This window comes from Dermacentor albipictus, chromosome 4, assembly GCF_038994185.2.
Source record: "Dermacentor albipictus isolate Rhodes 1998 colony chromosome 4, USDA_Dalb.pri_finalv2, whole genome shotgun sequence".
Taxonomy (NCBI): Eukaryota; Metazoa; Arthropoda; class Arachnida; order Ixodida; family Ixodidae; genus Dermacentor; species Dermacentor albipictus.
The window spans coordinates 84,308,277-84,332,094 of record NC_091824.1 but is presented as its reverse complement, the minus strand read 5'-3'; the positions used below and the strand labels follow the sequence as shown (position 1 = coordinate 84,332,094).

General features: G+C 42.2%; 2 protein-coding genes across 3 annotated transcripts in view; one reads left to right on the top strand and one right to left on the bottom strand.

The window, feature by feature from the left end:
• Positions 1-14,562, top strand: part of LOC135901171 (fibrinogen- and Ig-binding protein-like) — a 33,703-nt gene extending 19,141 nt beyond the window's left edge. Inside the window, exons 9-14 of the mRNA XM_065430846.1 lie at positions 96-260; positions 3,577-3,616; positions 4,837-4,922; positions 5,536-6,031; positions 8,564-8,654; positions 11,027-14,562. Coding sequence (XP_065286918.1) covers positions 96-260; positions 3,577-3,616; positions 4,837-4,922; positions 5,536-6,031; positions 8,564-8,654; positions 11,027-11,207 — 1,059 coding nt within the window. The 3' untranslated portion in view covers positions 11,208-14,562. The remainder of the gene's footprint in view (positions 1-95; positions 261-3,576; positions 3,617-4,836; positions 4,923-5,535; positions 6,032-8,563; positions 8,655-11,026) is intronic.
• A 2,574-nt stretch (positions 14,563-17,136) lies between these two features.
• Positions 17,137-23,660, bottom strand: zetaCOP (COPI coat complex subunit zeta). Of its 2 annotated transcripts, none has more exons than XM_065430856.1 (7): positions 23,576-23,660; positions 23,251-23,319; positions 23,064-23,145; positions 22,879-22,970; positions 21,037-21,170; positions 19,213-19,303; positions 17,137-17,261 (listed from the first exon to the last, which is right to left on the bottom strand). In XM_065430856.1, the coding sequence occupies exons 1-7, from the start codon at positions 23,591-23,593 to the stop codon at positions 17,214-17,216; spliced, it is 534 nt and encodes a 177-aa protein (XP_065286928.1). In that variant the 5' UTR covers positions 23,594-23,660; the 3' UTR covers positions 17,137-17,213. The 2 variants fall into 2 exon arrangements, with proteins under 2 accessions (XP_065286928.1, XP_065286927.1); XM_065430855.1 differs by lacking the exon at positions 23,576-23,660 and adding an exon at positions 23,403-23,462.
• Positions 23,661-23,818: the final 158 nt, after the last annotated feature.

Here is a 23,818-nt window from a genome sequence, read left to right as displayed (position 1 = left end):
TAGCCGGGGGTGCTGCTGCGGGAAGTTAAACGTTGTCATTTAATCACTGTAGCGGTGATTACTATTCACTTGTTATTTATTCTCCCACTTGTCAGGTGAACAACAACGTCATCCTCACTTCGTCAGCTGCAAAGGAGCTTGAAGACAAAGTCAGGGAGATGATGGCTCGGCTCAATGCTGCTGCTGACGAATACGCCAAGCTGTACCGAAAGTTTAAGAAGCAAGAGATGCTGCTGGCATACTGCCGTTGTGCGACAACAGTGAGGCACCTGTCTCTTTTCTCTCACTTCTATATCACCCATTGCCCTCTATAGGCAAAGTGGTTGGCATGTCATTCGTGTCGCAGCAGCTAGACGTGGAAGAAATCTTGGATAACCTCCAACTTTGCTTAATTTGGTTAACCTCAATCTGTTGCTATTTTGTTAGTGGTTTTGTCATCCCGAGGAAGTGCCCACGCATTTTTGGGTGAGGTAAAGCTTGTAACAACAGAGTTCCTTGACACTGAACCCTGTGAAAGTAAACCTTTTTTTTGATGGGGGGGAGGTAGGGCGCTTCAGTGCACTGAGCTTCAGGTAAGACAAACATTCAGTAAAGCGAGTTCTTGGGCGAGTTGGTCGCTTATTGAAGGCTTAACAGCAGTGCCAAAAAACACACACGAAAGAAACACTGACTGACACGGACAAACATGTTTCCTTTATCTGTTATTTGCACCCAAGTTTCTTGACTTTTACACGTGTGCTAAACACAACATATTAAATTAGGCTTGATAAGTAGATCACTCACCTTTAGTGCCAAATCGGTCAATCTCACCGTGAGTGGAGGCTTATTAAGCTACGCTGATCACTTGAGATTCTTGCGCCAGCTCTACATTGTGTCATGGAGTTGACAGTACCCACTTGCTGCTCCATAATTGCTTATTGGTGAAGTAAGGTTAGATTGCATTCAGAAGTTAACAAAGAGTCCACCTGTTGCCTTTTAGGAACATCTACTGCTCAAAGGTGAACTAAACAGGTGAAGATACAGTGAAATTTGAGATATATCTTGCTTGTGTCAACACCACTGGAGAAGTTCAAACACAAAATTCAGAAAAGGAGAGCTTTGTCATCATCTAAGCAAATAGAGTTATAAAAGGCTACTGTACTGAGTGAAAACTGGTTTAGTGTTGGCCTTTAGTGTCCCTTCAGGCAATACACGTGGTGCTGTAGCCATGAGCATGTTGCACAAACAATACCTTCGCGCTGCCTGCTTTGTCTCTTTTACACTTGTTTTATTGCGATAGCAATTGTAGGGACAGTCCAGGGGAAATATTGCCATCATTGTAAATGTTCACCAGAAAGTCTAACTGTGATAAGATTCTATTGCTCACCAAGCGCTCTATGCTGTGGCTGCGATGGTGAACTGAGGATGGTGGCTTGACGCACGCCGTTCTTCTGCCTGCCTGGTGTTATAGGCCATGTGATCGAATGTACACAAGGGGGGTGCACGCTTTCACTCCCATCTAAGGCATACAATGCATTAGGGGCAATGGCATCTTATTGCACTTGGATTTAATGCGGAACATAGCGCTGCTCCGCTTCGGTGGCTCTGGTCATGCGGCATGTGATTTGAGAGGTGCGTTCGCAATCAGCCGCTTGTAATTCTACCATTTGACCATCTGCATTGATGGAAGTTGCCAATTTATTGCCTCGGTATTCTTTTGCAGTGGCTATTAAACTTTGTTGTCCAGTTGAACCTCGCAATAATGAAATCGGTGGGAAACGCAAATAAATTCACTTTTGCAAGAATTTCGTTGTTACGAAATGAGACAGCACAGATAGTGATGCATCGCAGAACGAGACTTTACTGTCAAAATTTCATTAGCCTACTTGGCAAGCTTGCTCGAGGATATAGAACCGCATTACCGGCAGAACAAAGCGCAACCTCATGCGTCGATCAGAAGTGGCAGCACTGCCGTGGAGCAGTATTCTCGGTCAATTGCGTTCGGAAATGCAATCACTTTTGCGAGATTTTGTGTAATTCGGCACCAGACGCAGAGCAACAGCGCTCCACGCATGCAGCAACATTTCTCCAGCGCATGCTGTCACCAGTAGGTTACGCGTCTGGTGCCGAGTGCGAAAGTATCTTGTATACCCAAAGGAAGTCGATTGAGATTACGGTTTCTTCTTGCAAATCTATGTCCAGCGCCGAATCCGCACGTGATGCCTGTCAGGTGGAACCAAAATCAGCGTTCTTGAAGCGAGGAGTGCGTATTCCCAGGCAATCGCTTTATCACAGCCTAATGCGTGGCACTCCATGCTGCGACCACTGTCTCAAGCGCCATAAACGATTCCACTTAGGTGGGTCGTGCATTTTCTTGTTTTTGCGGTATTTTTCTCACTGAGATGCACATTATGCACTGCACTAGGTGTGCGAAAACCATTGTCCCATGTCGGTAGCAACATCTGTGCCGCTTCAAATGGACGTTTCAACAAACAAGATGGTGGCCACAACCTGTTTCTGGCACGATTGCTTCCGGCACTTGGTTGTTTTTGTAAACAAAGATCGTGGCACCCACGCAAGTGTAGTGTGGTGGTATTTTACACAATTTTAGTTCAAAGCAATCTCATTTGAGCACATTTTTGAGCCTGCTAGCCTTGCGCGAGTAGGTAATTCGCGGGGGTAATGTTCCGGTGATTTTTTTTTTCGCAGTACAGTGACATTTCGTTGTCAAGACGTATGCATTGAATCCTATGGACATTTGCCAGGAATACGACAATATTTTATTGTCACAAGAATTTCGTAGTCATGGGATTTTGTTATTGCTGGTTTCAACTGTATTGAAATTATGTATAAGCAGACTTATTTATATTAAGGTTCTAAATACATGGTGTTCTATCGACAAGAAGTTATAAATAGTTAGGTACTTCGTTATATTGAAGTTTCTTTTATCAAAGCTTACTCGTACTGGAAAAATAATATCAGAGCTTCTTAATCTTGCAAGTACACATACTGTTCTTATTTTCGAGTGTGAATGCTCACCATTATCAAGAATTGCCTAAAGGTGCTTGTTGACTAGCATTTCAAACAATTGACTCAACTGAATGATTTGAGTGAATTCGACTTCTTTGAATCTTTAGCAAAGTTCAAAGTAAGAGAAGTTGAGTTTCAGCAATACTTTTATGTATATTGCCAATTTCTTTTGCTGCGTAATTAATTTGTTTAGTGGTTATCGCTGTGTTTTCCAGATCGTGATTTACAGGGGAAGTTTCCTGAACTCTTTTACAAGAAATGCAGCATGAAGCAAATGACTGCTGGAACAAATGCTTCTGTGCCTGAAGTGTGATTTTCCTGCTTCACACTAAACTTAATGTAGGCAGCGCACCAGCCAGCCGAACTAGTTTTGCTCAAGGATATTTCTTGAACCCGTGTCTGACCGTACTTTGAGTTGTAAAGTTCAGTGTGGCTGCTACATGCTAGCATTCTTCTAGATGATTGTTATTTGTTCCCTCTCCCGTGTTGAGCCTCAACCTTGTGCTGTTTACTTGACGGTAGTTTTGCTGTTTGATTGTAGTTTTGCTCTTTGGCCTGTCGTTTCAGAATGACCAGCACACTGCCCGATTCTCGGCATCTAACCCACGTATGCTGCTTTCCACTTCCTTACTGTGCGCATTATACTGCATTTACCCGATTGTAATGTGCATCCAGTTTTTAAGTCCAGAAGTAAAAAATGCCTTTAACAATCACCCCGATGCTCTCACTTCAAGAAAAGAAATGTAATGTCCGTGACTGTTCTCTTACCACCATTTCATTCGAACAGTGAGATAGAGTAATGGCTTTTCATCTTTGCTGTTGTATACGTATATCATTTGAGATAGCACATTTCTAGATACCTTGCCGACCATGACAACCTAATGAACTTTAAGAACAGGCACAAACAATGTCACTCACAGCTGCAGCTGGCTTGTGAATTTCATTGCAGCAACTTTTACTGCCAATGATAATAGTTTGTTACTATTGTAGTTTTGGTTTTGTTCTAATACACACTTTTCTGTCAGCAAATATTTCTTGAACAATAAGTGCTGTTTAGAATCAAATAAATGCGATAATTTTCATTGTGTGAGTGCAAAACTTTGAGGAGCACAGGCACATTGCAGTTGACTACTGTCACACCGGTTACACAAACACTGATTCTATTAATCTTTTGTGCAGTCAGTGTAAAGGCCAACTGCAACAATATCTTATTTGGCTAAACTGGTTATAAATGAGTAGTATGTATTAGTGATACAATCTTGAGAAATCTGCAGGGCTGGTAATTGTCTCATTTTCTTATTAACAGCCTTTAAATGGGACCTAAGCATAGTGTGGACGCCTGGTTGTTAGAGGATATGATGCAAATCCCAGATTGCTTTCAAGGCTTTTAGCCCGCTGCGGGTGCCGCCTGATCTTAGAGCTTGTGGAGAGGCACTGCTGTGCTGGTTCTCAGCATGCCGTATTCTGCATAATTTTTGGTGAGCAGTAATGGCATGTTTTATTTTTGTTTGTGCCTTGTTTTTATTAAAGTTTTGCTTTAAATAGGTATTATTCTTGAAAATTTTTCACAACACATTTATACTTGTATTTCAAAAGGAAAACTGCATTGAGGCTACGTGATGTGTGCTATATACTGCGCGGAACCAGGCTTTTTACGGGATCCAAAATTTTGTTGCAGTTGGCCTTTAACACACTCTGCGCAGTGCAATTGCATCAATGCCGAGTGCTTTGCTCCTCATAGTTTTTCCTTGCATCTATGTGTTGTGTGCACCTTTGTCTCTACTGCATGCAAGGTGGTGTTGATGTAATCCCTTCGCTGCATTTCAGAGATCACATCTTGCAGAGCAGCCGCAGCTGCGTCTAAGGAACTTGCGACAAAGAAGGTTTCAGTCAGTGTGCCAGCCATTGCTGAGGTAATAACTGTTATATATAATATTTTTCAAAACTACATCAGTAAATGTTCTAGAGCTCTCCTCCACTTTAGGCATATTGGCTATCATATTTACAAGTGTGGGACCTCTGCTTTTTACTTCTTTTATGCCTACATGCTGACACATCATACTGCTCTGCAATTACTCCGCAGGCTGTGAAACCACTGACAACTTGACATACCTTTATTCAATGTTCAATTTTTATTGTTGCTGAAATTTGCTTCTGATGCAGGTGTCAATGCTAATGCCTTTTGGTGGAACTTTTTTTTTCTAATTTTTTTTTATTGAATGAGGTCCAAAGGGGGCTGTGGGCGTTACACGAGAGCAGGCTTTGCTTGAAGAAGAATCATAAGCAGCAGCTAAGGTCAAGTGTTCCTGTACAAATTGAAATCTGGGTTCATGTCGAGTTGAAATATGAGCATGTTCTTGCTTTTACATATAATGAGTTTGAATTGACACACTTTATAACTGTACACCCATTTTATTGCTTGCAAATAAGCTGTATTCGTGTAAAAATTTTATGTCTGCCTGTGTGGTGGTAATTGTAGGTGAACGTCTGCTGTATTATACACATATATATATATTTTTTTTTCAGTTGAAAGAGGTTGATATGGCACGTTTTCCAACCCTGGTGGACCTGTCCTGCAGCCTTCCTGGCACTTCAAATCTGACCTGCCAGGAGTGCCCTCCCACAATGGGAGTCGCTGCCACCAAGACCTCTAGCGTTGCAATGGCAGACTCATCTTTTCACATTGGTGCTCGGCCCAAGACAACAAACCTTTCCGTGATCTTCGACAGCCAGCATGGTGACGTCACTCCGGCATGTACCAAGTCACGCAAGGTCACTGCGCCGGCTTGGAGGAGGACTCCTCGAGCATCACCGCTGTCCAGGAGTAGCCGACTGGCCACGCAAAGTAGCAGGCATGGCTGGAACTTGCCGTGCGGATTGCCACCTTACGGATTTGGTGGGCCGACAACATCCCACAGAGACCTGTGCCTGCAAGACGCAGCCGCGCAGACGGATGGGACCACAACTACAGACAGTGCAGCACAAGTTGGAGCCTCTGTGCAACCAATTCCTGGAACATCTGGTATGGTGCTGGTTGATGGTAGCTATATTGGTCATTTTCTGGAATGCAGAAGTACCTCGCCGCTTAAGCTATACACAAAATATGGCAAGCAGTCAAAATCTGTCGAGAGTGACTTAGTACGGAGTCTGTTGTAGCCCTGCTGTTACTGTACTCCCATACATAGCAGGCAAAGCTGTGAAGGCTAGAGGGACTTCTCTTGCCGTCTGTGTTCACAACCAAAAACATAGTACGTTACGTATTAAAGAAATATATAAAGTACGCGCCATGTAATAGACGATGTGTAAAACCTGCGAGTGTGCTTCTCCACATGCCTTCATTGATGTAACCTAGATGGCGGACCTCGGGCTAGAATCGCGAACATGCAGGTCATTGTCATCATTCCTGCCACCGTTCGTTCTCCAAGCCGTCTGTTTCAAAATGTGTCTCAGCTTTAATAGTGCTTATAGCAGGAATGTGGCCATCTTGGTTAGGGAAAGTTAGCTATGTGGGAAAGCTGTTTAAGAACTTCTACATATTGTCTCTTGGATGTAAAGTTAAGTGTTGTATTTTTACATAGCAGAATATGACGTGCAGCTCAGACCACTTATAATTTAACCGCTTATAGTGCAGGACTGGATATAATGCGGTCTTTACTGGCTCCCGTTTATCTTCCCGTAAAACTTGGTATGTACGCATACCGCTTATAGTGCAGTGGTGCAATACAAAATACAGTCGCTGACTGATTTTTCGGACTTGATGGATATTTGGGACTTCTTAAATACACTGTCAGGGTTCTCGTAGAGCTAATGCATTCTTGTGACCGATTTGTCGGACAAACTTAGGCCCCAACGTTATAATTATCAGGCTACATTGCTGATTCCGAGCTACACTTCGCGAATCTTAGGTGCCGGCATGTTGGATTTTCCTCTGGCTTGGCTTCTAGTGGCCCGCTCTATATCCTTCAAGATTGGGAGGTGCACGCTTTCAATAGAGAGTGGACGACATAGAGTTTCTCACTGTAATACCTGGAAGGAAATCTGGCGCCACCATTGATGGGAGTTTCCTAAGGGGCACTGTGCCGTCATGGGAATGAAGGTATATGTGTATGCGAGGCTTTTGTTGGCTGGTATTGTAAGAGGCCTCGTCTAAAACGTGGATATGGCTACACAAATAATGCGTTCTTAAAGTAAAATCTTCATAAAATATTTCCATTCACGAATATTACATCTCCCAGTAAAGTTTACTCTCCTATAACGCATAACCAAGCAAAGAAAAGCAAAAACAGATGACAAACTGTTCCAAAGCAAGCGCAAATCTTGTCGTCTGTTCTGAAATTTTAGTGGCCTGCTGATACTGCTTATGTTTCATATAATTGTGCATGCAAATAACAAGTTCTCATAGTTAAACAAAACATGTTTTTCTGTAATAATAAAGTTAAAACTACTTCTTACATCCTGTTTTAGTAGAGAATGAATTATTGTGACAGACAGAATGGTGCTTGCCAGGCACGTCTTCAAGGTGTCCTTGCTCTCCGAGAACGATGCCAATCCGAAGTCATAATATACCGGCATTCCCATGCATACCACAGTGCAGCAGCGCCAGATTTCCCTCTAGGTAATATAGTGAGAAACTATGGTGGGCGACATCCTCCCATCTCGGAGTCCGTGCCCACTGTTCCTTGGCTCACAAAAATGTTCCAGGAGATGCCACTTTCTCTTTTTTCGGTCAGCACTATCGTCATAATCACTCGCTGCATGCGCAGAATGTCCGCACCGTTTGCCGACCCCGAGCCAAAGAGGAAGTGCCTTCTCCTTTTTGCGCCCAAGTAACCCCGCCGTCAGGTGGCGTTAGCACAGCAACACTCGCGCCATCTCTCATACTACCCTGGAAGCATACCGACCACCGCAGTAAAGCCATGCAGCGAAGCCAGATTGCAGGAGATGGGAGCTATGCGAGAAAACAACGTATCAGGGGATGCGTGAGAGTCGCGCATCCCCACAACTAGGAAGATTCAAGATCACTTCCTCTGCTAAAGTGGCCCATGTGCACGTGAATAGTACTTCTAAATATATATGATGTCACACTGATGCACGAGCACTGCAGTTTGAGCGTAAGATTTCAAAGAGTAGAAGTTTGGCATTAGCTTCCTAACGCTATGAATATACAGTTTTGAAAGAATACTTGGTTCCTTAATAGAATGAATGAATGGATAAATGAACCAGTCAGGCAATCTCTTGTACCAGCATTTTGTGCTTAAAGTCTTAATGTCTACTAGTGAGTCCAGATAAGCCACAGATTAAAGTTTAGCCCAACATTCACCATCAGAGTTAGTGCGTCAGCTGAGCTGCCAAAGGCTGAGCTGCCTAAGCCAAGAACTGTCTCAGGCAGCATGTGATGCCTCATGTCTATTACATTGTAGCTTTGAAAGGTAATTGTTTGCAAACTGTAGAATTTGTGTTTATTTGAAATGGTCTGTGGAAAGGCACTGCTATGTTCAGCAATTTTCCTTTTTTGATTTTCTTTTGTGCCATCTCCATTTTCTTTATATGCTAGAAGAGGAAGCAGCTGCAGATCTTGACAGTACGTATGTGGCAATTGAGATGCCTGATGCAAACAGTGAGTCTACCCAGACAACCAGTACAGAGTAAGTATTTTTCACTTGCCTGCACAATTAATACAGTCGATTGCCTGAAAAACTTCAGTGATGCAGTGTTATAGGCATGAAAATTTGTGCGCTCAGAAAATGTGATGAAGCTTATTGGCATTGATCTTTTCGCTGTGCTTAATGCTGAGAAACCATGATTAACAATTTAATTTTATATACAATTTTTTGCACAACTATAATAAAAGGCCTGCAGCACCTCATTGTATAGTGCTTTGAACCATTAGCTCCAAATAAAATGATATTGCCTCTGCACACAACCACATTTGCAAAAATGTGCCAAGCTCAGCCACTAGACACTGCATCATTGTGGCAAAGCCATGCTCTTTTCTCGGCTTGATGCTGTAAAATGGAAATGGGCAGTGGCACAAAAATGTCTAAACAAAGTTTATTTGTAAGGGAATAATTTCTGTAGAAATCCACAAGGTGGAGGAGGCTTAATGATAAGGAAAATAATCATCCACCCAAAATGTAGGTTTTGTAAAGTTCCTTGCTTGTCTGAGGACTCGAGGTGTGTTCACTGACTACTGACAGAGGGCCACAAATAACGACCAGGGGAGGTATTCTGTAAGAGTCCACCTAGTGGACTTGTCCATTTTGTCTGCTGTTGAAGTTCTGATTGGCTGGGCTGGGCTGCGCATCCGCAGACGTGAGGTGCCACAGCTAATCAGCACTTCAACAGCAGACAAAATGGACAGTCCACTAGGTGGACTGTTGCAGAATACCTCCCCAGGGAGTGAGTGACTCATGAGTGCAGATAGATGTTCGCACCAGCAAGTGTTGTGACCTGTTAGTTGCCAGCTTGAAATCTCTTGTGCTGTTTGCATGCACTTCACACCTGATTTCGCATAGAAAGAGTTCTGATTGTTCTAATTATTCAAAGGAAAGCACACAAGGCAGGGACCTGTCTGCTTGTTGCCTGCTTAGCTCAATAAATTTAAAACGTTGGGTTTAGTAAATTCTTGGAGACATCAGTAACTTTGTAATTAGCTCACCCGGGTTCTGTGGGAACCTTTAGCATCCAACTAAGATTTCAGTTACATTTCACATGCACGGTAAATTTTCTTGTGCAACATTTAATGAAAATGCTCTTTTTTCCACCTAAGCTTTTGCTATAATTACACTTTGCGTTTTCTGTTTTCTAACGCTTCTTTTTATCAAAAGCCTATAGCATGCAAGTGTAATGTACTTTTGCCATTTCTTTTTGCCACGCTTGTATCAAGCTGTACAATTCCAGATATGCAGTAGAGCCTCGTTCGTACATGTTGGGAAAAAAAATGAGAAAAAGCTTACTAACCGGGAGAACATACAATCTAGTCACAGAAAAACTTGGCATACTCAATTATAGTTGGCATCTTAATGCAAAGTGTTGCATGAAATGTTGAGGCAGGAGACATGAGTTGGCCTTCTTTTTGTGCGGCTTCGGCAAGCCTACATTAGTGCTCCTCAAATTTGACCTGGGTCAGCAGCTTCTCCGAGTGGGGCATTTTGCCGGAAAGTTTCACACGACCACTTGGAGTGAATTGTTGCGCCGCAATGATCGGCGCGAGACGCTAATGCACGTCGTGCAAGTGGGGACCGACTAGCCCGAGATGTATGTCATCATTCTACTATTGTGTAGTGCTCAAACTCGCTGATGGGCAACTAAAATGAAATCTGCTGGGTGATGCTGGAATAGGGTGCCACCAGAGTGAAACATGATGTTCACATCGTGTCGCCTGTAGCTGGGAACAGTGGCTCGTTTGAGTTGTTGCCTCTAAAAGCGTGCAGCATGCTTCCACTAGCACTACGCCACGCACGCAGAGACACAGATAGGCAAAGCTGCTTATCTCAATATGGTTGGTGACGACAGTTGTGAACGCGGTGTGCGACGACCGGCGAGGAGATATGCTGGTGTTGGAATAGGAAACTGAGTGTGCACCGGCATTTTCATGTGATACAGGTAGGCGGGTACTTCGGTGAAGCTGCTGCAGCAGGCAGCTGCTGTCCTTGATCGCACGTGCCTCACACTTCTTTCATGTGTTCGTGGGATCTAGCAGCTGGAAAACGTGTCATACGATTGCCGTTTGGTTTATTGCTGAACATTGCTGCCGAAAGATTTTTGGGAATGTATCAACTTGTACTAAAGAAGTACAACTGTGTTGGGTCATTTTCTTGTGTTTTCGATTGCTAACGTTGGTGTCGAGAAATCGTACGAAATGGGATCATATCATATCATAGCAAGAACATTGCATGGTTTCACATGGAAGCTAATGACAACAGGAATGGATTAGCAATACAGTCAAACCTGGATGCGACTTTGTGTTGATCCGACTACAAGTCAGACCCCATATTGTGTTTTGTTTTCTCTCAAGGCCTGCAATGGAGATTTGCGTCCTTTGTACCGAAGAGGTGTGGGACCTAGAGAACCACATGAGGGATGTTCATAAGCAACAGCCCTGCCCGGTCTGCAGTTGCCTGTTTGACATCACACTGCCCACCACCTATCTCGAGAATCACATTGATGAACATTTCACTCCCATGTCATTTCACTAGAGCCAGCATTGGTCACTCAGCATGCGTTGATCACACTGGTGGTGGCGACAAGATGTCAAAGCAAAATCTTATCAGTGCAGTTCAGGCATCCTTCAGTATTGGTGGTGTGCCATTCAAATTGTTTTGCATTCATTGTCATTTTTAGCCGTTGCAAAATACGGCGTAAGTAATATTGCGCATACTAAATTGCTGAAAAACGATTCTCGTTCTTAACTAGATGGTGATAAGAAGCTAATGCAGAAGTGATCCCGGATTTGGTCAGGTTACTGTTACGACATTTGATAACTTGGAGCTGGCAGTAGTTACCTGCGCTGCGACATGTCAGACAGCATTATGTGCCCTGTTTATTTACGAATTGAAATACTGCATAGCATGTGGTTAATTTCACCACTGTACTTATCAGTTTACTGCATAAATAAAAGCCTGTTTGGACTTTTTATTATGCATATTAGCATTGTCTTCCCATGGATGTTGTGATTTGCACTTGTCTATCTGTCAAAATTCTCTCTAAAAATATCAGTGCACAGACTTTTGTGGAACTTTGTGGTGACTTGTGTGTACATGTGTTTGCTTAGTAAGTACTGCATCGTTTATTATGCACATGCCTCTTTTTACTATTTTGTACTTGGCAATCACATATGTATGCCTTTTATCTCAATATTCACTGTTTTTCTTTATTTACAAGCTGTTGTGGCTCTTCACCTTTGGGGGAAACTTGTCTTTCCACATTTTTACTCTAAAAGTATGTCTGCATTAGTTCTGTGCTATGTTGAAGCCGTTGTATTTGACAGTCAATGTTATGTGAAGCCATAGATGTCTATCTTGCTACAAAGAAAATATGAAAGCATTTCGTACGAACATCAACACTTGTGTGTTGCTTTGTTTGGCATGGCCTTCACTGTGCAACAAGTATTTTCAACATTGAACACTACCAGGTATTCTCTGGAAGGCCTTAACCTTCAATAAGCTACATGTAGATGACTGGTTGAGAGTGTACAGCTGGCTACAAGTTTGTTGGGACACAGGTTACATAACAAATGTGAACCAAAACTTTGAATTAAAGGCTGCGCGCCAGGGGCGGTATTCTCAGGCGATCCACTTTCGGAGATACTTTTAGTCTCGAGATTTCATGTGGCTAGCGTCGCATGTGTTTGCTGATTACAGCCAACCGTGCTGAGACTAGAGTGCCTTGCATTGTGCCAGTAACACTGTCGCTTGTAGATGCCGATATGTCTGGCACCAGTGACCTGAAGTCTCATGGAAGTGAAAGTATCTAGGAAAATGATTGGCCAAGAATACGACCCCAGGCTTTGCAGAAATTCAGCTTTTTCTTTCAACATGTGTGTCCTGTAAACTTTTGTGGCCACAACTGTATGTCTCGTCGCTGGGCTGTCTTCCTCCCTCGTGACAACTGCATTTATGTGCACAGTTTTGGTAACAAATAATTTTTTATGCTTACAGAGCCAAGCTCAAGTTACTATTGAGCATGTTTAGTTATTTGGAAAGTCACCGGCTGGTAATATGGTTACGGAGAATGGCATGTGGTTTTTAAGTTTCGAGACTGTTGTATGGCACCCATGATTCTGTCACAATATTTTTGAGCACCTGCTTATTTAATCAGTTAACCAGCTTGTTCCTAGTCTGAGCTATTGAAACTAGAGACCATGAACCGTACACCTTTCATTCCATTTTGTACACTAATATCCCTGTGCTTCTGCAGCCTCGCTTGGTAGCCCTTACTTCTGACGCTCTTGCAAAATATCTGTAGCTAATGTGTTAGACCCGACATGGTTTGCAATAAGCTGTCGAATAGACACTTGAAACAAATGCCAAGCCAAGCTAGAGATGTAGACAGATTACTGTGTTTGCAAGAATATGAGAGCTCCGCAATTCAAAGCCTTGTGCTGCTGTTTAGAATTGTGCTAAATATATAATGTGTGTGTAATTTAACAGTTGGCCGTTGCCTAGCCGTAGTCAATAGGCGCTCCGTTTGCGGCCAACTGATTGATTTTTCAACTTTTCGTCGTTTTCTTGTATGCAAAACATATTCTTGGCAAAGATGACTTATTTGTTATTACTGATATTGATGCATGTAATCTACCAAACTGGCTTAATTTGATATTTATCCATGGTGTCCTTTTAAGGGTGGTAGCTTACTCCCCCAGAGCTTTGCTCCGTGTTTCATTCCGCAGCCGACTTTCTTACGCTAGTTCTTTGTTGTACCCAGAACATTAGCGTGTATGTGTTGGAACATGGTTAGCTTTATGACTAGCTTGTGTTGTAGACCGATCACTTCCTATGTGCTTTACTATTTGGTTGGAGTGGTGGAACTGGATTTGGCAAATTAAAATTTCGTGGCCACACTTGTAATCTTAAGCTAGGAAACATACCGTAGTGAACTAAAAGATATATTTTTGCTGTGTTAAGAATGCGTGCAATGAAGTGCGTTGCACTATAAACGGTGATTTCAGTGAATGCTGTTTCCACTGCGTCGCGATATCTTGACAGACATTGAGTCATCGAAAACTGCAAGCCAAGCAGGAAGTTGTCGTTGTGAATGCTAATCTTAGCACCCCAAGTTTACAATTTCTGTTATTCTTTGACAAAAATGTAGCACTGGAATGGAAGCTATAGCAGTATGGTAACGTGAATGCACGTGGTCCCTACGCTGTGTGCCCCTTAACGTTAGTGCATCAGATGCCGTCTTGAGAATAAGGGCACGTCTTGTAGCATCACCTTCCGTACAACATTTACGAAAAGTGGAATATAGACTCCTTATGAAATACTGATAATATGTTGCGGTGTTGTATCTAGAACACCTATTTGCACAGTGAAGTTTTCTTGCTGAATTGTTGCTGTTGCTTTGGTCATTATTTTGGCGATTCCACGGTCAGGAAATAAGCAGGATTGAGTTATTTGGAGAACACACTGCTAGTACAAAAATTGTTCTTGTTTCATTTTTAGAGGTTTGAGAAAGTGGAGTGCAAGCTCTCGCTACAAAGCTTCAGTAACGCAAGTCCTACCCATGTGTAGCAGCTACACATGTAGTGTGCAGTTACAAAAGATTTGTGAAGTTTTGATAGGTTTGGGGCACAATGACTGTGCAGAGTGTTCCCACTGAAATGTGCTTCCAATCAGGCTCCAGCAGAGTGCACGTTCGTAAAAACATTGAAATTCAGGGGAGATGTCTTAAATGTGCAGTCTTGAAGATTTCATCACTCATTACTTACATGTGTGTGCAATAAACAGTCAAGGAAGTAGCAGTGCTAAAAGTGAATTGTAGTGCATAACAATGGGCCTTTTATTATTGTTGTAGGCCATTTTCCCAGAAAAATAAAATAAAATGTCACCACTACTCAACTGTCTTGATGCTTTTTGATGCTGAGTTGGCTGTTTCTGACTTTATGGCCACAAATGATTTAGTTTGGCAAGTAGCAGTGTACATTTTGTCACTGCGGTTGACTTAAGTGTTTAAAATTTTTTTCTAGCTGTAATTGGACACAAATTTCATGCCACAACGTGTACTCAGCTCATGCAAATTTGGCGACAAGTCGCGCAGGACTAATCGGGTGCTGAAGTGGGAGCATCCATCAATTTTCGCGACCTCATACCACCTTAGACATTGTAATCTGCTAAGCAGGGCATGTGGAATGCTGACAGTCAGTAGACAAGAATCGCCTACTGCCATTCTTTAAATGCTTGGAATGTGCAGAAAGTTTTACTGTGACCCATAAATTCGTTCCCCCTTGCTCACTGTAGCTTTCAGTGGGTCCTCTTCACTGATACGTTTCAAGCTTTAAACTACCGTGTTTATTCAAATATAGGTAGACTTCTTTTTTGTTTTATGTGTTACCTTAAATGAGCTTTGGCACTATATTCATGACCAAGGAATCTCGGCCTATATTGTGAAAAGAAGCTAGCGAAAGTACCGAGCAAGCTGCGTTCCTCCGTCGCGCCCGTTGTAAAGCCAGTCTGGAGATTACCTCGATTCTTTAAAAAAATGCATATCTAACGCACTAGACCTCAAGGACAATGACTTCTCTGGAAGTTTCGACAGGGATGCAGCTTGTGGCATCGACTAGCGAGATTCAATAGCCGAGTTACTACCATACCATTCGACCAATATTCTAATTGTAATTCTTTTAATTTCTTGGCAGGTTCAATATATAGGAATTGACCTATATTCAGGTTTAACCTATTTTCGAGTAAATACGGTAGTTTTCGCATAAAAGCATTGTTTCTTAAGGTCATTCATAATGACCAACACATACTTAAGCAGAGCTTTACAAAAATTAAATGTATAGGAAAATTCAGCTACCCATGCCAGAATATGCAGAGTAACTTGCAATGAAGGTATTTTTCTGTCATGTGCAACTACATTGTGAGATTTGAATGCACTTAATGAAAGTGGGGTGGGGGGAGGGGGGCGGCATATAGTGGCTCAGCTGTGAACCGCTCGAGAGGCGTCATTTTTGACATGTAATTTGACACCTCGAATCACTGAATTAAGCGTAGGAAAGTTAATGCAAAGCTCATATTAGCATTCTTTATATGCTGGATCAAGTTTTCAGTTGTACATAGTTAAGGAAACCAAAATACTAAGCAACTAATCATCATTATGCACCTTAAGATTTACTAAAAATACATTTTTTTTTTGTAGGAACGTAGAGTGCTCAGTGATTAAAACGTGATACTCTCAGCATACGGCAGCCGGCGCTTTTTGTGCTGCCGGTGAACGCTGTGCAATACTGAGGGTGCCAAATACTACAGACAAAATGCATCACAAAGGCTCTCGCTTTTATCATGTACCGCAATGCGTCGTATTGTTGTCCCCAGAGCAAGCCGGTGGCACAAAAAGTGCTGGCAGCCATGCACTCTGAGTACAGCATTTGAATCGCTGAGCACTGTACCTTCTATGACCAGAAGTAAGCGTAAACAAGTTCTATTTTTTTTTCATAGCAAAGCTGTTTATGGCTAGGGTTCCGCGGATTGTTTTTTGTTTGTCAACAAATCTACATGTGCAAAACCTCAGCAGCTCCAGAATTTGGTGCAGAATTGCTGCATTCTGTGCAAAAGCTTGTACGTCTCATCACTTGGATATGCATTTTCAGTAGATTAGTTATCAATAGGCACCATTTTCAAGATAAGTAGATTCTGTTACATAATCAGATCATTCTTTTTGCTTGCTTACGGGGGTGAGCCATTGCTTAAGGGGGTACGAGCCATTCATTGCCTTATGTGACGGACAAATTTCTCGTTGGGCGGGCACAGAAATGCTTACGCATTTAATAACAGAGGTGATACGAGAACGTGTGTGCATACCTATCATCACAATGACCACCGATCAGGACAATAAATGTGTCTGTACTTTCACTCAAAATTCTGTGTCGCCTATGAGTCGTGTGCTAAATGGGGGGCTTTCCGCGATACTATCGCCTCGGCCACGCCTTCGCCATCGGCACGTGCCGATTCCCTGATTGAGCACTACGTCATCAGATTTTGCTCAAACAGTCAATCGGCACGTGCTGGATGGCGATAGTATTGTCGAAATGAATCGTTTCAGAATACGTCCCCAGCTTCGCTGGTCATCCAACTTCACAGATTGCAGTGGCTCACGATTCTTTTCATGTGCGATGGTATTTGGCCTTTCTCGCGTTAAGCAGAGCAGCTTGTCTACAAAAGATTTTGGCATGTGTCCTATTTTAATGTTGAAGTTCAGCATCCATCAACGCTGCACTGTGGGCTGAGGGGCTCTTGGTGTTATTTTTGTGCCTTAATCCAAGTACGTAGTACGAATGTCTTGACGTTCATCCCTCTGGAGTAAGCACTGCAACCGTGGCTAAGGCTCAATTGTATGGCTTCGTAGCACATTGCCACAACTGCTGCCCAGATATGGAGCCACTAATGCATCCATTAAAAGGACTTCACATTCTTTCCATGAAAAAATTTATTATACACGCAGCTTCTGTTTATAAATGTACAGTGTGAAAAGAAAACGAGACAAATCTACTTCAGTAGTGACCACTTCAGTTGCTCCTTGGCAGATTGGAACACCTGAAAACCAAGACAAAATATTGAGTCGGTACATGTTCATCACCACTGTACAATTGATAGCCAAGGACTCTTGCTTGTGCCTCAAATTGGCCTTGTCCATTACTTGCTCTCAAAGAAACTTGTGTTCAATCATGTAATTTTCTGCCTTGTACAGAATGATCCAATGTTAAGAGAACACAAAGTTGGTAATCTGCCATCGCTTATCACTGAGATATGGCATCAAGGCCCACTAAATTTTAATGTATAAATGCATGCCCAATTGATTATATCCAGGCACTTTGTTCTTATAAAAGCAAAACTGTTTTCCAGGTATATTTGTCTTATTACTGCTTAGGTGTTTGTTTCAACAGTTAATTGTTCTGTACATTAAATTCACTTTACCTATAACCTATAAATTCACTTTTCTAATATATTGTTCCATTGATATATATATATGTATATATCAATTAGGCGAATTAGATGGTTTATAAACTTGGTTTATAAAAATGGTTTATAACCTATAATCACTGAGGCCAAGGAAGATTTTCACATTTGTTTGACCAGGCCAAAAATTACTGATGATCCACCTCCAAACCATTACAATGCGACTGTGATATTTGCAAGGGTGGGAATGCCCAAAGTCATTTTGTAGTAATTTTTGGAGCAAAGAATATTTCATTCTAGAGCAGATTAGAGCAGACAAATTGTGATTTTGCAGCAGTCTGGGGCAGCGGCCCTTCCATTGATGACCGGCCCAGACTGACGCACAGGCGGGCCATTGTATTGTAAAAGCAATCTTACGAACACTCAAGGCGTTTTTCTGTCGGCATGAGGTTCTGTTGAATATTCAAGTGCCACAAGACTGCGCCTCACACGCCGTTTGCTGTGGGTGCCAGGGAAAGCATGCAAGGATGAGCAGAGAACGGTGGCAATTTTTGGAGCAGATAAAATTTCATTCTGGAGCAGATCAGAGCAAGCAAAGATTTTGGAGGGATCTGGGGCATGTGCATTTTAGTTTAGCGCATTGTTATATTTAAGTTTGGTAATACAATTCACAAAACCTTGCATTCTGCAGCATTAAAGTGTTGAAGAGCTGCCCAAAGGCATTTTTCACACTAGCTTGTATTAAGTGCTGGTGAAGTGACTGGAGGTGTTCTTCCAAAATAATTTGTGCAGAAGCTAGGATCAAAGCACACTGCAGTGTTTGTTTTGTTTCACATAAGTGATGTGACAGTACAAACTCAAACCAAGATTTTGCTTTGCCACTTACTACACTCACACTAGAAGCAGCTAAACATGTTAAGTTTACATTGCGCAATTGGGTGTAAGCCGCCTGAATGAGCTAGAGTTTCTTGGCCTCTCCTTTTTTTGAGTCCGCTTGCCATCTCAGTTTGCAATTTTTGATCAGGGCGATGCTGCTGCACAGTAATGCGATGCAACTGTTGTGACATTGGTGCGAGTAAAAAAAAAAAAAAAAAAAAAAAAAAAAGAAAGTCGCTACGCTTTCGTGGGAAGGGCGCCGGCACAACAACGTGACTCGGCTCCAACAAAAGTGATATGCGAATCAGCCCAAGTCCTCCTGGCCTGCCCTTGCTCGCGGCTCGGGTGGCAAGATGAAAGAATATTGATGCCTTTAGGTTTATTCAGGGGCCTTAATTGGGTACGGCTGTACGTATCCACTGGAAAACAGAATACGAAAGTTATCTTTGCATGCACTCTGAGACCAATGACACAACGCACTGCACAGTGCTGGTGCTTGCCAAAGCCAAAGCCAAAGCTGGCAATCTGGCACAGCATGGTGCAATTTCGGTCGTTTTTCCACTTTCGGCACAATTTGACACATCAATATGCGGGAGCATCAGAATGGCCTAATTGGCACAGAATTTCCACCCCTGCATGTGCACATATCTTTTCTTAATTAGAATTTCACATTGCTTTCAATTCCTAATGCAAATAATGAGTACCTACTAACCTGTGCAACAGTTTGTTCCCCGAGTGGAATGTCATCAGTTCTCAATGCGACCTTCTGAAGAATTGAGGTGGGGTCTGCTTCCAGAATGATGCTAAAAGTAACAACATTTTTTTCTCTTAGTGTATATGGTTAATGAAAACTGCAAGAATAAACAAACTTGACTGGTGCACGCAGATTAAAGAACAAGCACGCACAAAACCATAGTTAAATGACAAAAGTAAACATGAACTTTCAGATACATTTAATCTAGGTGGCTCATGCCAAAGAGTTCAACAAGGCATGCACAGGAACTGATAAAATGGTTACGAATTATGTTCCATTATTACGAGCACACATTTTTTAAAACAGCTTACACAACCTGCAATTTATATGCCAGAGGCTACGCTACTAGCAGTATTAACTCACAGCAGGGTTATTTTGTAACCGACAAATAAATGTAGTTATTACTGAACTTTAAAGGCCTTGGTAGGCTAGTTTGTACTTCCTGAAAGACATAATTGCTGCCACAAGCCACCCGTCTCATCGTCAGTTATTAGTAAAGGTAATGTTTCAGAAGGAACCGGAAAGGCCCTCAGCATCATATGAAGCATTCGTTGGCATAAAGCAAGCATTTCCCAAAAACTTGAAAGCATATTCCAGTACTTATTTGATGGACTCAAAATTCAGTAACACTTACAGTGGCAAAATTGTGCCACGTACGCTACATATGCAAGAATACAGTGGGGCCAAAAACATAATGCAAGGAAATAATGAATCGTACAAATTTTTATAATTCTAGTAGTGACTAATAGAGTAGAAAGAAACAGTAGTCACTGGTTTAACATGAAACGCTGTAGTGTGCCGTGATGTCTGCCTATGAGAGATCTGCCTATGAAGAAATTATGGGGCTTTACGTGCCAAGACCACTTTCTGATTATGAGGGACTCTGTAGTGGAGGACTCAAGAAATTTCGAACACCTGGGGTTCTTTAACATGCACTTAAATCTAAGTACATGGGTGTTTTAGCATTTTTCCCCCATCAAAATGTGGCCGCCATGGCCGGGATTCGATCACATGACCCCGTGCTCAGCAGCCCAACACCATAGCCACTAAGCAACCACGGCGGGCGATACAACGAAGGAAAGTGCAGATTTTACGGACTTCGTTATATCGAGGTTACACTGTATTATGTTCGCAGCATTGCTCTGAAAACAGCACGGGGTCTCTTCTCAAGTCAGTACTGACACACAGGAGTTCGCGTCATCATCATCATCATCATCAGCCTGGTTACGCCCACTGCAGGGCAAAGGCTTCTCCCATACTTCTCCAACAACCCCGGTCATGTACTAATTGTGGCCATGCCGTGCCTGCAAACTTCTTAATCTCATCCGCCCACCTAACCTTCTGCCGCCCCCTGCTACGCTTCCCTTCCCTTGGGATCCAGTCCGTAACCCTTAATGACCATTGGTTATCTTCCCTCCTCATTACATGTCCTGCCCATGCCCATTTCTTTTTCTTGATTTCAACTAAGATGTCATTAACTCGCGTTTGTTCCCTCACCCAATCTGCTCTTTTCTTATCCCTTAACGTTACACCTATCATTCTTCTTTCCATAGCTCGTTGCGTCGTCCTCGTTGCGTCGTTCGCGTCATATTCCTTCAAATAGCGGCTGCCACTTAAAAGGACCGTTCTCGCGCTTGAATGAGTATGGACTGCAACATTAAATACAGGAAAGACAATTAGTTTCTCGTCTTTCTTTGCGATTACTTATGTGCTGCTTTACATGTTCTTAAGTATGAATTCAATTTGTAGCAGTATGAAGCTAGAATTAGTGTTGCAACTTACCCGCCATCACAGATCTCATCAACAGCAAGCATGATGATGTCAAGGTTGTCGAGAAGAACTTTCTTTTCCACGTTTTTTCTCAAAATCTGGTTGATGGAGTCGTACAAGCAGTTCAAAGCACTGCACAGGATCAGCTGTTGGAGGGGAAAAACAACACTGATTATTGTGAAGATTTCAAAGCCATCTAGTTACAGCCGTGCTTGTTTGTTAGGCACACATGTAGACAGCCAGAGAGGGAAAGAGAGAAAGGAAAAGGCAGGCAAATGCCAATGGAAGGGGCACAATGTCTGTCCACACATTAGAAGGAAGGAATAGAAAGACTGGTTGAAGAGAGGAGAGAAGACAAGAAAAGACATGTCACAGTGGCAAAAGCAAATAAAGATCAAAGGACACAATGCAACAGGAACAAAGACTGGCTGGGGCAATGTAACAATTCTATTCGAATGCTATTCTTTTTCACACTTTGCCAATGGTTTGGGGCAGCATCTTGCTCATGTCATCACCAGGATCAGCTGACCATGAACATTGGAATAGAATTGAGCGCAAGGAGTCCTTAAATTATACTGGCCATAGTGGTGGCATGAGACAGGTTAATTCAAAGCAGAACATGGTATAAAATTAACAAGGTAGTCCAACGTCTATTTATACGGCACACAAATGGTACACATATGGAAACGTGAATTCCCAAAGCAGCAAGTGCAGGAAAGGTACAGAATTTGTTCCTTTGGAAAAAAATTTTAATAACAGCAGACATTGGTAAGTGTGGCTTAATCATGGTTAGCTAGTTAGTATTTAATGCCTATTAATCAACATTACAGACAATGAATGTACCACATATATGAGAATTGCAAAACTGAAGCCAGCCAATGCTCAAGCCACATCCCCTTAGTTTGAGTTCTTAGGATTAAATTGTGAAATAGGATGTAGGTGGCTGGTGAAAGAGAAGAATAAATGGATATCACTGGGAGATGCCCGTGTCCTGCAATGGACATAAATTAGGCTGATCATGAAATGCACTTGAGTTCCACATAGCCTTTAAGGTACAGGAAACTTTCTAGGAATATGATATGCAGAACACCAGTGCCTTCTCTTTCAGCAAGTTTGGCAAAGGATATCTCGGAATCGTTACCAATCCCAAGCTTCCTACTAAACGAACATGCTTTGAGTGTCTAACATCTTCACCTTTCATAGAGGCAAATTTTATGCAAATTTTCAGAGCAAACTGGTCAGGTGCACACAATCAAACCTAAACCAGCAGACACACAATACGGCCCATGTTATTACTGCCATTTTAAACTTCAGTATTAGAAGACGGCAAATGCACAGAGGCTATCATTAATACAGAGAATGACCTTACTGGAGGACAGCAATGTCTTCTTTTCTCAACTTCACATTGCTTCGAAAAACATGTGCAACAACAAGCTGAGCTATGCACTATACTGCTCCAATATACATAAGTACTACTTCACACTTAAGTTGTCGACGCAATAAAACAGAAAAAAAATGTGTTCTTAGCGCAATAGTTTGCTTGCTTGCTGGTTCCTTCACTTGTAGCACTTAATCAGCATGGGGAAGAGGCCAAGAAGCCAGTGGTTAAACGTAAAAGGTAGGGGTAGACAGCAAAACTTGAACGAAAAAGGTAAGTCAGGGTGAGGTAGGACTTCTATGATAATTCGGAAACAGATTTACTTGGCAGATACAGAAATAAAATTAACTGTAATTATACATAAACAGCAAATTTGTGTTATTTTTGGTGGTAGTACGCGTCGCGCTACTTTTGTCTGAAATTTCTAACGAAATACAAGCAAAATATCAAAAGAAAGCCGATAACGTAAAACACACCTCATTCTCATGACTGCTTCCCATTACGTAGAAGAACAGGTCCACGTTACTCCGGTAGACGCACGTCAGTCCATCTAGCATTATGATTTCAGCTGAAACAAGCACCATTCGAAATTATTAAATTTTGAAGGTAAAAAGTAATAACCAAGAGCTAAACAAACTGTCACGTTTCCTTCCTGTCTTACCGTTTGCCCGATGTGTCTTGTTGAAGAGGTTCTTCTCAAATGCTTTTTGCTCTTTGGCTGACGGAAAGGTATTGTCATAGTACTGAAATAAACAGAGCACACACGCATGATCATTTCTTTAAAAAAACGAAACGAAGTGCTGCAGATTATAAAAACACTAAGCACGTCCCGCAGTTGACCACCGTACCTTGGCCAAAATTCTGTTTCCATCGTTGTCAAGGATGGCGATTGCTTTCACCGTGTACAGTGTAGGTTCCTGGAAGACAAAAGCACATCTTCTGTGACTAATAGACATGAAACAAAACACGAAAGAGCTTTTGCGGCCACGAAACAGGATACCGGCTGGGAAAGCAAGACGAACTTTTGCCTGCCACAGGCTACCATGAGTTAACGATTGCAGTAGACTACTTTTCAAAAGATAGCTATAGACTTAGTTCACCAAAGAAAATGTTTACACAGCGTTCACGACTCGGAAATAATCAGATTTACTTTCGGCATTGAATTTGACTTACCAGCAACATAGACTCCATTTTGAGTGACGTGTAGTGAAACAGTCTTGTCTTGACGCGGCCGAATAAGTGATGATCAAGCCAACTTGTGATTAAAGCAATAGATGTAGAGTTTAATATTACCAAATTATCTAATATTTTTTAAGTATTTAAATTTTCTCCCTCTTTTAACTAAGATTAGTTTTATTATGCCGTTATTTCTCTGTCACAGCGTCCGTACGCATATTGCGGCATCACGGCTTCCTT